General features: G+C 42.0%; 1 protein-coding gene across 4 annotated transcripts in view; it reads right to left on the minus strand.

Moving 5' to 3' along the window:
• Positions 1-12,847, minus strand: part of pdlim5b (PDZ and LIM domain 5b) — a 73,999-nt gene extending 61,152 nt beyond the window's left edge. For all 4 annotated transcript variants that reach the window (XM_014130046.2, XM_014130040.2, XM_014130035.3 and 1 more), the window contains exons 1-2: positions 12,697-12,847; positions 1,659-1,764 (exon numbers count right to left, since the gene is read on the minus strand). In XM_014130046.2, the coding sequence (XP_013985521.1) occupies positions 1,659-1,757 (99 nt within the window). In that variant the 5' untranslated portion in view covers positions 1,758-1,764; positions 12,697-12,847. The remainder of the gene's footprint in view (positions 1-1,658; positions 1,765-12,696) is intronic.
• Between the last annotated feature and the right edge of the window lie 4,786 nt (positions 12,848-17,633).

Genomic DNA, 17,633 nt, shown 5'->3' on the forward strand with positions numbered 1-17,633 from the left:
AAAAAAGAAATCATTGGTAGTGCTGAAGCTCCAAAATTAAAAAAGTTAGGAGCACCAGGAAATAAGATTTTTACAGCCTATATGAATTCTGTGCCCTAAAAACTAATATGTAATGTGTTAATGCATTATTTTATTATAAAAGCTAACATTGATATGAATACCTTTCATTGAAATGACATTTGTGGAACATTAGGTTTCTACATTGCCTAAAAGCACAATTTTCCAATTGAGATGCATTACATAAAGTGTACACCGTCTCTTTAAAAATGTCAGGTTTGCGATGAGACATGCAAGAGATTGGTCATTCATTTACTTATGTGATCATTGATCTTCTGAAGAAGCTATCCCTTTTCCTTTCTTTCTGTGTCCCCAAATGTTTGGATACACTGCTAAAGTTACCAGGTTGTTAGCTAGCTTGCCAATGAGGTAACATGACTGAACAAAGTGTAAACAAATGGTTAACGACGTCGACGCGTGAGTCGTTTTAGAAAGGCCCACGACATTGCTTTATGAATGTAAAATGCAGTCCCGGCAGATAAAAATGATGTGCTGGTAATATGGGTCAGATCTTTTGACCTGGTTGGACGAGAAGTAAGCCATTTTCACTGTAGTAATGGTTCAACCATAATGCTAACGGATCTGTACTCACTTGTTTCTCTAGGGCACTCTGAAACAACGGTACAGCACAACCTTCTCATTACACAGGGCTTCCAAAATAAAAACTCCTGGTCGCACAGTAAAATATGTTCTCGCACTTTAGTGCCCCGAGTGTGTGTGATGTGTTTTTGGGGGAGAGGGGGAGGGGCAGCATCCCAGAGTCGCCTCTTCACTGCTGACGTTGAGACTGGTGTTTTGCAGTTACCATTTAATAAAGCTGTCAGTTGAAGACTTGTGAGGCGTCTGTTTCTCAAACTATAAACTCTAATGTACTTGTTCTCTTGCACAGTTGTGCACCGGGGCCTCCCACTCTTTCTATTCTGGTTAGAGACAGTTTGCGCTGTTCTGTAAAGAGAGTAGTACACAGCGTTGTACGAGATCTTCAGTTTCTTGGCAATTTCTCACATGGAATAGCCTTCATTTCTCAGAACAAGAATAGACTGATGAGTTTCGGAAGAAAGTTCTTTGTTTCTGGTCATTTTGAGCCTGTAATTGAACTCACAAATGCTGATGCTCCAGATACTCAACTAGTCTAAAGATGCCCAGTTTTATTGCTTCTTTAAATCAGAACAACAGTTTTTAGCTGTACTAACATAATTGAAAAAGGGTTTAATCATCAATTAGCCCTTTAAAATGATAAACTTGGATTAGCTAACACGACGTGCCATTGGAACACAGGAGTGATGGTTGCTGATAATGGGCCTCTGTACGCCTATGTCGGTATTCCATTAAAAATCTGCCGTTTCCAGCTACAATAGTCATTTACAACATTAACAATGTCTACACTGTATTTCTGATCAATTTAAAAAATAAAAATAAATAAAGGCTTTTCTTTCAAAAACAAGGACATTTCTAAGTGACCTCAAACTTTGAACAGATACCCACACACGTTCTGTCACAACCCCCCACCCCCCCAACAAAATATAAATAAAACATGAGAGAGAGAGAGAGAGAGAGAGAGAGAGAGAGAGAGAGAGAGAGAGAGAGAGAGAGACACTCACCCTTGAGATCGTGAGGGGCAGACAGAAGTCCTTTCCTCCCTGCAGTCTGAAGCCCCAGGGGGCAGGGCCAACCAGGGAGACACTGTAGTTGCTGCTCATGATTCTCCTGCAGAAACAAAAAAAGCAGGCAAAACATGAATAAATCGGGACCTTTATGGGTTATACAGAAGACACAGCACTCCAACAGTTTTCCCATCTGCAATATGTGACCGGTTACAGGATCTGAGGCGTTTGACGCTGGTTCCTGCTTCACAGTAGGGACGTTCAAATATATTTTTTTAAATTTGTATTATTATTATTATTATATTTTTTTCAATGCCTTCTTGAACATGTGAACTTTCATGTGCCTTAAACATGTATGGGATCTGTAAATATGAATACACATTTTTATTATGAGTTTAGCCAATGGAGAAAGCACTGAGCTATACAGGGAGAAAGGATTCTTCCTGGCTAGTCATGATTGGCTGAGATAATGGATTTGGTTGGACATGATGAGAGATGAGTCCTGTTTGGGATGTCATGTCACAGGCTTCTATCAATAACAGAATGAGATTTTCCCTAATACAGTAGATTATCTTTGCTACCCAGGATACTTGGAAAGATACAGTATAGCTATGGACAACTTAAAAAGTGTTGCTGCAACTCTCAAAAATATTGCTCCCCTGTATTTAGCTGCGTTTAAGTAGAGACTGCTTTCTGGAGGACAATGCCATTCTTACTCACATGGATGGGTTGGGGCTATAGCTTGAGAGGGTGTGAACGATGCTAAATGGGCATAAACAAAGAAGGGCTCTCTCTCTAGTCTAGGAAGTGTGAAAATCTCAAAATCTTTCATAGGGCATTTTATCCTATTTGTCTTTTGAGTGGGATAACAAGTGTATCAACTATTAAAGCAGCATAACTATGAGTATGTACTTTTATAACATGTAAAAATAAGCAAATCACTTACATTTGACATAAACCTCAATAGAGAAATCTGGACACATCTTTTAATATTGAATGAAAAACATAAAATGTCAGCAAACCCACGAGTCTCAGCTGTTCTCAGTGGGTCGCCGAAAGGACTACTATAAGACAAGACTGCCAAGCTCCAAATACCTGCAGTGTCCCATAATGCTTGACTCAGCTGTTTCCATGGAAGCCAGATGGACTACAAGTTAGGGCTTATTTTATTACAGTATTGTTATTAGTCAGTTACATTTTTATTTAACGATAACACATGGTGATATAAATCTGATCTACACAGGGCTTGACATTTTAGCCCTCTTCTTTCGAACCATCTGCAGAGACAGTGGATATGAACGTTTGGACATGGTTCTTGAGTCTTTTGATGCAGCAGCTTAACCGGAATCAACACTGCTATTCAGAGAAGTGAAGCATATTTTCCTCTGTGAGAGACAGACACATTCACGTTTTATTTATGTTAGAGAAAAGATGGATCAGCACTTTTTATACCAGGGGTGTCAAACAAAATTTTCCCCGGGGGCTGCATTCGGTCTTCAATGAGGTCCGGAGGGCAGCACAGAATTAATTTTATATTTCCTTGCCGTCAGTTTGCAAAAAAATTATTATGGAGCTGGACACCGTCAAGACTATATGAATGTAGGTCCATTATAATTTCTACACAATTTAGTTTTATTTTTTTTGTCCTTTTCTTCTTTTGGTAGGGTAGACCAACTTCAATATTGCAGACTGGAACTTCCATCAATATAATTTCCAATCGCCCATATTTTTCTGTGTACGCACACACACCTTTTTCAAATATATGTCCTTTATTATTTTACACTAACCCTACCACCCCTCAAATAATTGAAGTAAACTAATGAACACTTAGGCTTCTACTTCCAGCTTATACAAACTATATACATGTTTTACGTACATAATCCATTTTACAATAGTTACAGTGCCTTTGGAAAGTATTCAGACCCCTTGAAATTTTCCACATTTTGTTATGTTACAGCCTTATTCTAGAATAAATTACATTTTTTTTAAATCCTCAGCATTCTACACACAATGACAAAGCGAAAACAGGTTTAGACATTTTTGCTAATTCATTAAACCTAAAAAAAATCTTATTTACATAAGTATTCATACCCTTTGCTATGAGAGTCGAAATTGAGCTCAGGTGCATCCTGTTTCCATTGATCATCCTTGAGATGTTTCTACATCTTGATTGGAGTCCACTTGTGGTAAATTCAATTGATTGGACATGATTTAGAAAGGCACACACCTGTCTAGATAAGGTCCCACAGTTGACAGTACACGTCAGAGCAAAAAACCAAACCATTAGGTTGAGGGAATTGTCCTTCGTGCTCCGAGACAGGATTGTGTCGAGGCACAGATCTGGGGAAGGGTACCAAAAAATGTCTGCAGAATTGAAGGTCAGTGGCCTCCATCATTCTTAAATGGGGGGGGGAGAAGGGCCTTGGTCAGAGAGGTAACCAAGAACCCAACGGTCACTCTGACAGAGCTCTGGAGTTCCTCTGTGGAGATGGGAGAACCATCTCAGCAGCACTCCACCAATCAGGCCTTTATGGTAGAGTGGCCAGACGGAAGCCACTCCGCAGTAAAAGGCACGACAGCCTGCTTGAAGTTTGCCAAAAGGCACCTAAAAGACTCAGACCATGAAAAACAAGATTCTCTGGTCTGATGAAACCTACATTGAACTCTTTAGCCTGAATGCCAAGTGTCACGTCTGGAAGAAACCTGGCACCATCCCTAGGGTGAAGCATGGTGGTGGCAGCATCATGCTGTGGGGATGTTCTTCAGCGGCATAGACAGGGAGACTAGTCAGGATCGAAGCAAAGATGAACAAAGCAAAGTATAGAGAGATCCTTGATGAAAGCCTGCTCCAGAGCGCTCAGGACCTCAGACTGGGGTGAAGGTTCACCTTCCAACAAAACAATGACCCTAAGCACAGCCAAGACGACGCAGGAGTGGCTACGGGACAAGTCTCTGAATGTCCTTGTGTGGCCCAGCCAGAGCCCGGACTTGAACCTGATCAAACATCTCTGGAGAGACCTATAAATAGATGTGCAGCAACGCTCCCCATCCAAACTGACAGAGCTTGAGAGGATCTTCAGAGAAGAACGGGAGAAACTCCCCAAATACAGGTGTGCCAAGCTTGTAGCGTCATACCCAAGAAGATTCGAGGCTGTAATTGCTGCCAAAAGGTGCTTCAACTAAGTACTCAGTAAACGGTCTGAATACTTACCAAAATGTGATATTTAGGTTTTTTATTTTTAATAAATGTGCAACAATTTCTAAAAACCTATTTTTGCTTTATCATTATGGGGTAGTGCGTATAGATTGGGGGGGGGGGGGGGAGTTCTGAACCTATATACATTTTACAGACAGTATATTTTACATGAGTTATGTTATTTGTCCCACCCTTCAGGTCCATTCAACCCCTCCCATCTATCTCTTAACACCATCCATATGAGATTTCTACTTGCCATATATATTGTGCTGTGATGTTTCACAAGTTCTGAACCTTTCTATTCTCATAGTTCCTACAGTTGGTAAATTTAAAGAAATATTTGTTAAAAGTATTATATTATTGATTGATAGAAAGAGACTGACTATGACTTTAAAACTATTTTGCCATCTATAAGGGGGATACCTAGTCAGTTGTAGAACTGAATGCATTCAAATGAAAAGTGTCTTCCACATTTAACCCAACCCCTCTGAATCGGAGTTGCAGAGGGCTGCCTTAATCAACATCCAAGTCTTTGGCGCCCAGGGAACAGTGGGTTAACTGCCTTGCTCAGGGGCAGATTTACCTTGTCAGCCCGGGGATTTGACTTGCAACCTTTCGGTTACTGGCCCAACACTCCTACCTGCCGCCCCATATGGCATTTGGGGCGGCATGTAGCCTAGTGGTTAGAGCGTTGGACTAGTAACCGAAAGGTTGCAAGATCGAATCCCCGAGCTGACAAGGTAAAAATCTGTCGTTCTGCCCCTAAACAAGGCAGTTAACCCACTGTTCCTAGGCCGTCATTGAAAATAAGAATTTGTTCTTAACTGACTTGCCTAGTTAAATAACGGTAAAAGTTTTTTTTCCCCCCACAATTATTATTTTTTTATGTTATTTTTACTCAAACCACCCGTGGGCCTGATTGGACCCCCTCAAGGGCCAGATCCAACCCACGGGCCATATGTTGGACACCCCTGAGTTATACTGTAACATCAAAAACATATCCTATACCCACACATACAGTATGTCTGAATGCAGAAAAATGTCACATAGAAATGTCCATGATATATACTGAACAAAAATATAAACGCAACATGTAAAGTGCTGGTCCCATGTTTCATGAGCTGAAATAAAAGATCCCAGACCTTTTCCATACACACAAAAAGCTTATTTCTCTCAAATGTTGTGTTTACATCCCTGTTAGAGAGCAGTTCTCCTTTGCCAAGATAATCCATCCACCTGACAGGTGTGGCATATCAAGAAGCTGATTAAACAGAATGATCATTACACAGGTGCACTTTGTGCTGGGGGCAATAAAGGGACACTAAAATGTGAAGTTGTGTCACACAACACCACAGATGTCTCAAGTTTTGAAGGAGTGTGCAATTGACCTGCTGACTGCAGGAATGTCCATCAGAGCTGTTGCCAAAGAATTTAATGTTAATTTCTCTACCATAAATTCTTGTCAGTGCGGCCAACCGGCCTCAAAATCGCAGACCACGTGTGACCACGCCAGCCCAGGACTTCCACATCCGGCTTCTTTACTGCGGGGACGTCACCCGGACAACTGATGAAAATTAGGAGTATTTCTGTCTGTAATAAAGCCTTTTTGTGGGGAACAACTCATTCTGATTGGCTGGAACTGGCTCCCAAGTAGGTGGGCCTATGCCCTCCCAGGCCCACCAATGGCTGTGCCCCTGCCCAGTCATGTGCAATCCATAGATTAGGGCCTAATGAATTTATTTCAATTAACTGATTTCCTTACATGAACTGAACTGTAATTCACATGTTGCATTTATAATTTTGTTCAGTATAATAACAAAACAGACCCAGAAGAAACACAACATAACCTTCAAAGCAATGATAAATTAAACGAGAGCTGATTTATTTTATTTCACAAAAGTGTCTTCCCTACTGAGGTCACAAAGAACAATCAATCCACAACTGAAATATCATTAGCGGGTGAAAATGGACAGTCCCACAACAGTGCTGTGCCTATTTATGCTTTGTGAGTGTGTGCCACCATGTACATCAGCTTACACAGAGTGTAGAGTGCAGTCAAGTATTTTAAGAGTGAGTTGAGTTGGGAAGGCTACGTAGATCCAGCATAACCCAAACAAACATTCCTCCCCAGCAATCGATTACAGACTAGCTGTTTACTGAGGAACCCCAAAACTAGCCATGATCGAATGAATTCCCACGGTTGTTGGTCATTCTACCAATGTCATCTCAAAACTTGGCTGAATAACTAACTTCTCTCTCGCTTGTAGAGCCCAAACAAAATATCAGTTCGCCGATATTATCCTTTTAACTCTATATTGGTATAAATCCACCAATAACCTTTTTTTTCCCAACCTATTTATTGGTTATCTGAACACTTCCTGATGAGCCATTATTGTCACAATGTATGAAAACATTTGAAGCATATTTATTAGACATCTGCCCTTTTGGATGGCAATTTACGAGAATTCAGTGTGGGAAAATGACACTTTGTAATTTGCCCACTGTAAAACAGTATATCGGCAGGTATAAAAATCGGTATCGATACATTTTGCCTCCCCCCCCAAAAATCAGAATCAGACCCAAGAAAACATCTTGGTCGGGCTCTACCCTCTTGTCTTCCATAGACTGTTAGTGTGGAACAGGCCCAGGTGGACTGGATTATAGCACAGCACTCAATGTTCCAGACAGTAGAACAGAGAGCTAATTATTACTTCTCTGATCCAGCTCTCTCCAGGAGCAGGCCACTGGCAGGAGAGGAGAGGTACGTAGGTCATAGGGCACGATACCAGCGGGGACTGTGAGGTAGGCCAAAAATCTATACCCACGTAAAAGCAAAAGAGAGAGGATCCAGCTGTGTTTGTTGTGAACTGAGAAAGTTTCCCTTCACTGAACACACTACTGAGTTGTTAATTAACACTGTCCTATTTTGACATGGGCCAGGGCAGGGGGTGGAGGGGAAGACTTTTGGCTCTTGATAAGATATCACCTAAAACATTTTCCACTATGTTAAGTAGAGGTCGACCGATTAATCGGAATGGCCGATTTCAAGTTTTCATAACAAATCGGAATTTTTGGATGCAGATTTGGCCGAATTCTTTTTTTTTTTTTAGACCTTTATTTAACTAGGCAAGTCAGTTAAGAAGAAATTCTTATTTTCAATAACGGCCTAGGAACGGTGGGTTAACTGCCTTGTTCAGGGGCAGAACGACAGATTTTTACCTTGTCAGCTCGGGGATTAAATCTTGCAACCTTACGGTTAACTAGTCCAACGCTCTAACCACCTGCTTTCCATTGCACTCAGGTAGGAGCGAGGAGAGGGACGGAAGCTATACTGTTACACTGGCAATACTAAAGTGCCTATAAGAACATCCAAAAGTCAAAGGTATATGAAATACAAATGGTATAGAGAGAAATAGTCCTATAATTCCTTTAATAACTACAACCTAAAACATCTTACCTGGGAATATTGAAGACTCATGTTAAAAGGAACCACCAGCTGTCATATGTTCTCATGTTCTGAGCAAGGAACTTAAACGTTAGCTTTTTTTACATGGCACATATTGCACTTTTACTTTCTTCTCCAACACTTTGTTTTTGCATTATTTAAACCAAATTGAACATGTTTCATTATTTATTTGAGGCTAAATTGATTTTATTGATGTATTATATTAAGTTAAAATAAGTGCTCATTCAGTATTGTTGTAATTGTCATTATTACAATTTTTTTTTTTTTTTTTTAATATATAAAAATAAAATAAAAACAACAAAATGAATTTGGCCGATTACTCGGTATCGGCTTTTTTGGTCCTCCAATAAATCGGTATCGGTCGACCTCTAATGTTAAGGCCCGATCTACTTTTAAAAAATCCTGCTTATCTTTCCGCACAATAATAATGACTTTCACGTCACATCTCAGATTTCTCTGTGGCAAATCTTACCATCTCCTGTATCAAAACTGTCCTTTGTGAAAGTGATAAACACAGAGATATGGAGTCATGCCAGCAGCATCACACCTCACTGACACAACCAGGAAGTGACATTCTGTAATTCTTTAATTTACCAGGTAAATTGACTGAGAACACCTCATTTACAGCAATGACCTGGGGAATAGTTACAGGGGAGAGGGGGAAGAACGAGCCAATTGTAAGCTGGGACGAGAGGGCCAGACTACCCATAAACATACAAACTGAGTAAGAGATATGAAAGAAAAAGAGAAACAGTCTAGAGGAATATATTGCTTAATTCATGCCCGTCATTATAAAAATCCACAGCGCCAGGTCTCTTTAACATGTTTCAACTGGCCTATTACGTGTTCTTACTAGAAAAAAATAAATAAAAAAGTGTTTCATACACTCTTAGAAAAAAAGGGTTCCAAAACAGTTTTCCATTTTGAGTTCCATGTAGAACCCTTTCCACAGAGGGTTCTACGTGGAACCCAAAAGAGTTCTACCTGGAACCAAAAGGGTTCTTCAAAGGGTTCTCTTATGGGGACAGCCAAAGAACCCTTTTAGGTTCTAGAAAGCACCTTTTTTTCCAAGGGTAGCCTAGTGGTTAGAGCGTTGGACTTGTAACCGCAACGTTGCAAGATTGAATCCCCGAGCTGACAAGGTAAATATCTGTCATTCTGCCCCTGAACAAGGCAGTTAACCCACTGTTCCTAGGCCGTCATTGAAAATAAGAATTTGTTCTTAACTGACTTGCCTAGTTAAATAAAAGGTCACATTTATTTTTATTTTGTTTTAAACTAGCTCATCTCTGAATAAACTGAGTTGATTAAGGTATTGTACTGTACCAGCGATATCCATCAACTAGTGAATCCCCAGTGTAAAACCGTGTAAATGCTGTCATGTCTTCAGACTGATCGGTCTATAGGGCTGGTGCTTGGGCTGGTGCCACTGTGCCTGTTGAGGAGAGAGCAGCAGACAGGCAGAGCGAGAGACACACCCTGGAAGGCCAGGGACGTGTTGGAACTCAACCCAACTTCCCAGTGACTGAGCCTTTCACTGGAGCCCCGAGGGCTTGACTGATTGGTGCTGCCACATTTGTCAACCACCTGGCAAGAATGTACTATACTGTAGGACTTTGAGGGGGGGTACAGGACAGGACTAACAGTGTGTCCTACTGACTCATAGACTCACCCCCATGTTGCTTTACCTGAACAGACAATACCAATAGTCACAGACACACATTATGGCATGCATGGTGCAGTTGAGCCTTTCATGCTCTGTAAAATTTCATTGGTTTTGACACTGCCTATTTTTACATTCCCTTTCCATTGAAAATAAGCAGAAGTATAATTATTGAACAACTAAATCATTGTGAGTTGAGACGTGACACAGGAGTGAGTGAGCTAGCAGAAGTCCAGACTCAAACAGAGTTTTCATGTCCAGGAAGGAATAAATACGAGGTTCTGAAGGAGATCGCCAAAACTCTGACTGGCGAAGAGAGAGCTCAGGCATCTCTCTACCCACACACACCTCTGTAAGGGAAAAAGTGCTGCCAAATGGTTGGACTAAGGGCTTTGTGAGTATGTGTCCATGCATGCCCATGTGTAAATCCAGTGCACTTTAAACCATGTTGCAGGTTACTGTGTACACATGACCTCTGCTCGTCACACAAGTTTGACGTTGACACAAAAACAAAATGAGACTGATTGGAGCGAGATTGAGTGTATAGACCATAACACTGTTGCAAGAGCAGTTAGTCAATTAGCCCCATTATGCAGGTAAGATTACCCACTATTGTAGATAAAGTCAGTGTGACGTCAGATTTGTTTTGCTTCCAGACTAAGTATTGTCTTCCATGGTTCCTTTTGGAACGTGCACAGATGTTAGCTTTTTTAGCACAGTTGCCTGGGACATCAGTAAACACCATAGAAGATAACAGGTTGAGGATGATGTGGACCACAATGATTCACCACGTTTCACAACAGCTTCTAAAACAGACACTGCCAATAAATTGTATCTGTATCCGACAGGGACACTCATTTCAGTTAAAAAGGGAGAGAACAAATGTTCAGCTGGGGAGTAGTTCATGAGTAATACTGCCTTGTCATCCAAAACATGATATTTCAGTGCTGTAAGTCATGCCGTCAGCCACACCTCCACACTGTGGCCTGGGTAGTAAATGGTGAACCCTGAGGGCCAGAGCACCACCTGCTCCAGCATGTCACCTGACCTCTACCTTACACCCCTCCCCTACCCTCTCCTACCTCAGTCAGACTTCTTACCCACTGGTTATGTGGCTGACTGATCACACCTGGAGCAGGTGTGGCAGACACTTTAACACAGGTGGTGGTGAATCACTGGCAGCCAGGAGGGGAGAGCAGAGGGTAGAGGTGGAGGGACAGAAGGAGATGAGGGAGAGGGGTGGTGGGAGTCACAACTGGAGAACAGGACACATGACCCTCCAAAACACACGTACTGATGTACTCATAGGCACCATTCTCCCTTCTCCAGTGTGACTCAGGGCTGAGGTGAGCTAACTATGTCCAGGGCTCGGGGGAAATTACAAGCCCAACAGCACCAATCTAGAGTTCACCAAGAGGACAATCTGGCACTAAGCATCTGGTAATCAACATGTTTTCTGAGTACATCCAATCGGGTGGGTACTAATTATATGCCACTTACTAAGGAAGCAAAAACAACAGAAACAATGGGGACTGACCTTTAACTCAGACTTCCTTCCTAACCTCTCCAAATGTGCAAATCAATAGTGGGTCAAGGATCAAATCTTTCACACTGCATATCTGAGTATAGGTCAAGGTCTGCAGTTCAGTTTGCACAGCTGATGCATGGATTATTTTCTAAGTACACCACACTGAACTGTTAACAGAACTTCAAAAGTTCCTGTGCTAATTTCAACGGTTTCAGGACATGAGGTTTTCCTCGGGTGATGAAAAACAAGCCACTATCCACTCAGAAATGCCGGTCTGCACTTAGCGAACAGAAGTAGATCATTAGTTTGTCCAAAACAAATGTTAGCTGTACAAGACACAGACTCCCTCTAAACTAACTCCCCAGCAGCTTATCCTCTGTCCAGCATAAGGCTGTTTATAAAACGCTCATGACAAAAACACACAGTCCACCGTTACAAATGTGTCTGTACACCTGTCACCTTATGTAAAAAAAAAAACTACTTCAAAAGTTTCCTGACCTTCACTGATTAGACATTTAAAAATAGCTCCTGTAATTATAGTTCATGTCAACAGAGCAGTCACGCAAACTGGACTAGAGACCCATGACGTTTTTTTTTTTAACTGAGCCTCGGTAGTACCCAAAGCATACTATGTTCAGTGTAATATTGAACAAAGTTTACTTCATGTCAATGCATGCCTGTCTTACACACCCTATTCTGGGACAATGCAATGGAAATAAATACCTTTCATAATTTTTCACACAGATCTCAACATGTTCCCTTTCCTTGCCAAGTATTAGGCAACATTGCTGTACTTGGCTACTGCACATGAAATACATAATAGTACACCAAGTATTAGGCTACATACAGTAAATCCACATTCAAATCTCTTCCTCTCTCTCTGTAGGACAGTTAGTGTATTTATGCCACCAGTGTCTCAATAACTATAACATGTAATATCAACCTTTAAAATTGTCTATAAAACGACACATTACTTCAAACAAAACTTATGAATATATATTAAAAACTTGGCTACAGTATCCTCCACCACTATTGTTTTGTGGGTGGATGTGACTACGCACACTAACTCGTATCTCCTTTAAACAAAAATAAAAGTAGCCTAACAATTGCCTATCCATTTACTTCGAATAGTTTTCCCATTCAATGTATGTGTCTGTCCCCCTCTGTATCTGTTGTGCTCACCTTTTCGTGGATGAGGCAAAGCCGGTTTGGTCGAGGTGTTGAGGTGTGAAAGCGTGTGACCGTTCTGCCGCTACCACGAGTTTCAGACTGAACTGAAGTGAACGGAACTATGACTTCCGCATCGCCCTATCTCATCTGACTGGCCCATACCACGGTAGGCGGGCAATCCCGGTTACTTCAGTCAGCGCGACAATGTTCCAGAATGTACAAATCATATTGATAAATTTTACTTGCAAGATGGTTACATTTGTACCCACTTGTTAAGAACATTTGTACAATTTTAAAGGAAGAAAAACGTATAGACGATTCAATGACTGCCTGCCTATGCCTAGCCTATAGATATGTTTCACAAATCATCTATAGGCCTACTAGCAATCATACTACATAAAGAGTAATGCAAAAGGTCTATGATCAAAAAGGTCATCGACCAAAGGTCCTTGGTCAAAGGTCATTGAATCAGAATATCATACAGAATTTAATAGTAAAGTGTATTGTTATTGACTAAACATAAAATATCCAGTTGTATTAATTTCAATGTGGTTTCATTTTAACTATGTCTGGATGTGTCTTGATGAACAGAATGAACAGGCTTTTTCTCGGATGGATGGGAGTCAAAGGGAAAGGGAGTGCTGATGTTTGTTGTTTGTTAAGGAAGGAAATGAAAAGAAAGGGAACAGGGAAGTGAAAGGATCGGGGGAAGAGGGGGTCAAGACACAATGAAGTCACAGGTGGTTGGCTACAAAAAGAGAGAAGAAGAGAGGAGGGGAATAATTGGTTGAATTGCAAACTACAATGTCCCTGTCAGTGACGGCTTAATCTAATAAAGGTGGTTATTTGGGTGGTCTGGACAGAAGGGAAGTGGGTGGTCAAGTTGACTGCTGGTGTACTGTGACGGTACAATCATTATTCAAAATAAATTCTTGTCAACTTGACCAATTATCCAAGAGTTGTCCAGATCTTTTTTATGTAACTTTCATGTTAAGTTTGATTGTTAATTGGTGCTCATTAGTTTGAGTGGTCATAATGATGATACTGTGGTGAAGCTGTGAGACAGCTTGTAAGGGAGGACGTCACTAAATCATGAACTAATTGCTTGCACCTGTGCCTGCCTCTGCCCGGGACTGAGCAACTGATATAAAGCAGAGCTGAGAGCTGTGCCTTGATAGATGTTGGTCTTGTAGCTTGCACTCCCCTTATGCCTCGATCACACTGACAGTGGTTTTGCGCAAAATGGTACAGAGCATCATCTGGATATGTGTGCAGCAAAAGTTCAACATTCACCTTCTGCTACCAGTTCTGTCAAGCGTCAAAGGGCATACAGTTTGATGCATACATCCAATAAATCCAACTTATGCCCCGATCACACTGACCGTGTTTTGCATTTTGGTATACCAGAAGTATGTTCACTTCCAATGAAATGCTGTGTTTGCCTTGTTGCAGAAGCAGTTGCAGCGTGTTCTGTGTGGTGCATACATTGGATTGATCAAATATGCGTGTCAAACTGTATGCGTTGAGGCTTGACAGAAATGGTAGCAGAGGGAGAATATTGAACTGTTGTTTCACACATACCCAGATGATGCTACCTACTTTTTTGCGCAAGCACTATCGGTGTGATCAAGGTGTTATGCACCACACAGAACGCAATGCGACTGCCTCTGCAACACAATACTGCAAGGCAAATGCAGCGTTCCATTGGAAATGAATGTACTTCTGGTGAAACAAAATGAACAATGGGTGTGATCTGGCAGCCGGCGAAAGACAGGTAGTGAGGGGGAATTTGGGGAACCAGAGTAGATAGTGGGGTTGCTAGGGGTGCAAGCCATCTCTCCAGTTTTGTATTGTGTTCTTGGACATGTGAATTAAGAACCTGGTCTCAGAGCATTTTGTATTATTCTGTATGTAAATCTGAGACACTCCATTTAGTATAATGAGGTTAATGGTGTATTAATGGTGTATTAATTTGTGGATGTCCATCACCCATGATATGTTACGAATTTCAAAACGTATAATATGTTAAGAATTCTAGCTAGGTTGCCAACGTTAGCTAACTGGCTAACGTTAGCTAGGCTAGGGGTTAGGGTTATGTTTAGGAGTTAGGTTAAAGGGTTAAGGGAAGGGTTAGGGTTGGCTAAAGGGTTACGTTAGGGGAATGGTTAGCAAAAATGCTGAAGTTGTCTGTGATGAGATTCGAGTACACAACCTTTGGGTTGCTAGACGTTCAAGTTAAACATCTACCCCAACAACCCTACTTTCATTTTTGCCTTAAATAACCATCTGTCTTATGTAGCCATACCAAACATAACATGTCATACTGAACTGAACAAAAATATAAATGCAACATGCAACAATTTCAAAGATTTTAAAAAGTTACAGTTAATATAAGGAAATCAGTCAATTGAAATAAATTCATTAGGCCCTAATCTATGAATTTCACATGAGTGGGAATACAGATAGGCATCTGTTGGTCACAGATAACTTAAAAAAAGGATCAGAAAGCCAGTCAGTATCTGATGTGACCACCATTTGCCTCATGCAGCACGACACATCTCCTTTTCATAGAGTTGATCAGGCTGTTGATTGTGGCCCGTGGAATGTGGTCCCACTCCTCAATGGCTATGCGAAGTTGTTGGATATTGGTGGGAACTGGAACATGCTGTCGTTCACGTCGATCCAGCTCATCCCAAACATGCTCAACGGGTGACATGTCTGGTGAGTATGCAGACCATGGACGAACTGGGACATTTTCAGCTTTGGGGGAAATTGTGTACAGATCCTTGTGACATGGGGCCGTGCATTATTATGCTGAAACATGATGTGATAGCGGCGGTTGAATGGCTTGACAATGGGCCTCAGGATCCCATCACGGTACCTCTGTGCATTCAAATTGCAATAGATAAAATGCAATTGTGTTTGTTGTCCGTAGCTTATGCTTGCCCATACCATAACCCCACCGCCACCATGTGGCACTCTGTTCACAACGTTGACATCAGCAAACCACTCACCCACACAACACCATACACGCTGTCTGCCATCTGCCTGGTACAGTTGAAACCGGGATTCATCTGTGAAGAGCACACTTCTCCAGCGTGTCAGTGGCCATCGAAGATGAGCATTTGCCCACAGAAGTGGGTTACGACGCCAAACTGCAGTCAGGTCAAGACCTTGGTGAGGATGACGAGAACGCAGATGAGCTTCCCTGAGATGGTTTCTTACAGTTTGTGCCAAAATTCTTCAGTTGTGCAAACCCACAATTTCATCAGCTGTCAGGGTGGCTGGTTTCAGACGATCCCGCAGGTGAAGAAGCCGGATGTGGAGAACCTGGACTAGCGTGGTTACAGGTGGTCTGTGGTTGTGAGGCCGGTTGGACGTACTGCCAAATTCACTAAAACAACTAAAAAGAGCATTCAATTCTCTGCCAACAGCTCTGGTGAACATTCCTGCAGTCAGCATGTCAATTGCACGCTCCCTCAAAACTTGGCAGATCTGTCGCATTGTGTTGTGCGACAAAAGTGCACATTTTAGTGGCTTTCTATTGTTCCCAGCACAAGGTGCACCTGTGTAATGATCATGCTGTTTTATCAGCTTCTTGATATGCCACACCTGTCAGGTTGATGAATTATCTTGGCAAAATATAAATGCTCACTTAAAGAGATGTAAATAGATTTGTGCATTATTGTGCATATGGAACATTTCTGGGATATTTTATTTCAGCTCATCAAACATGGGACCAGCACTTTACATGTTGCGTTTGATATTTTTGTTCAGTATATTTAGTGGGGACTCACGAGTCAGTCTCTAGGCCCGCTACTTTGGAGCAGGCCTTAAGTACTGCGTCTGAGATGGAAGTCATCAGGAGTTTGGAAGGTAGTCGCATAGCCCTCGATGCCAGGGTCCGAGGTGTGTTGGATACTCTCCATCCCTCTCTCCATCAACTAGTGTTGCTCAAATGTAGGTTTTGCTTGGTGTAGTAGAATGGCTTCGACAAGAGGTCAAATCTTTGCACGCTGCGGTAACAACCCCCCCTCCCCCCCCCCGCCTATAGACGACCCGGTACATGTGACTAGTGCGCACGCCACTCGGGGACAAAGCGGGTTTCCTTATTACAGAATAAAATTGCTCCTACCTACTGGGAAACTGGATGGGCTGTGCTCGCCCCCGTTCCTCCTTCTTCTAGACTGGCCTCTCCATGTGACAAGAACACTTCCGGGGTGTGCCTCAATGCTAAACTAGGTGGGTGGTACACTCATCTACTAGTTGATAAGCATATATGGATAAAAATAGCTAATGAAGACACAGAGTTTATGTATTACCAGGGCAAATTTGCTGTAGCTAATGGGGGGGGAAATGGAGATCCTGAGCCGTTGGCAGAGTGTTTGTCAATTTGGGTCCTTGGCCGTAGTTGGGAATTCTTAGTGGCAGATATCCTGCCCTAATACATTTAGCTTGGCACTGACTTTCTAGCTACCTTTTGTGCTGTGATTGAGCTGGGGGAAAGATGCTGCCAACTAATCGGAAGAAGCTGCCTCTCTTGTTGTATGATGCTAATCAACCCAAACTTGTTTTGTTTTACATTTAACCTTTAATTAACTAGGCAAGTTGGTTAAGAACAAATTCTTATTTACAATGACGCCTACCCCAGCCAAACCTGTATGACACTGGGCCAATTGTGTGCCGCTCTATGGGACTCCCAATCATGGCCGTTTGTGATACAGCCTGGATTCGAACCAGGGACTGTAGTGATGCCTCTTGCACTGAGATGCAGTGCCTTAGACCACTGCGCCACTCGGGAGCCAAACTCATACAGTTGTCTCACCCCGTATTGAAGTCATTATCCCAGGCGCGGGTCTTCCCAACAAGTATACCAAAGGTATGCTGGAACCCTCTTCCTCTCTGCCCAACCATTGCGATGTCCTGGTGGCTCACATCATGAGTACAGA

The sequence above is a fragment of the Salmo salar genome, chromosome 01 (genome assembly GCF_965601325.2).
Source record: "Salmo salar chromosome 01, fSalSal1, whole genome shotgun sequence".
Lineage (NCBI taxonomy): Eukaryota > Metazoa > Chordata > Actinopteri > Salmoniformes > Salmonidae > Salmo > Salmo salar.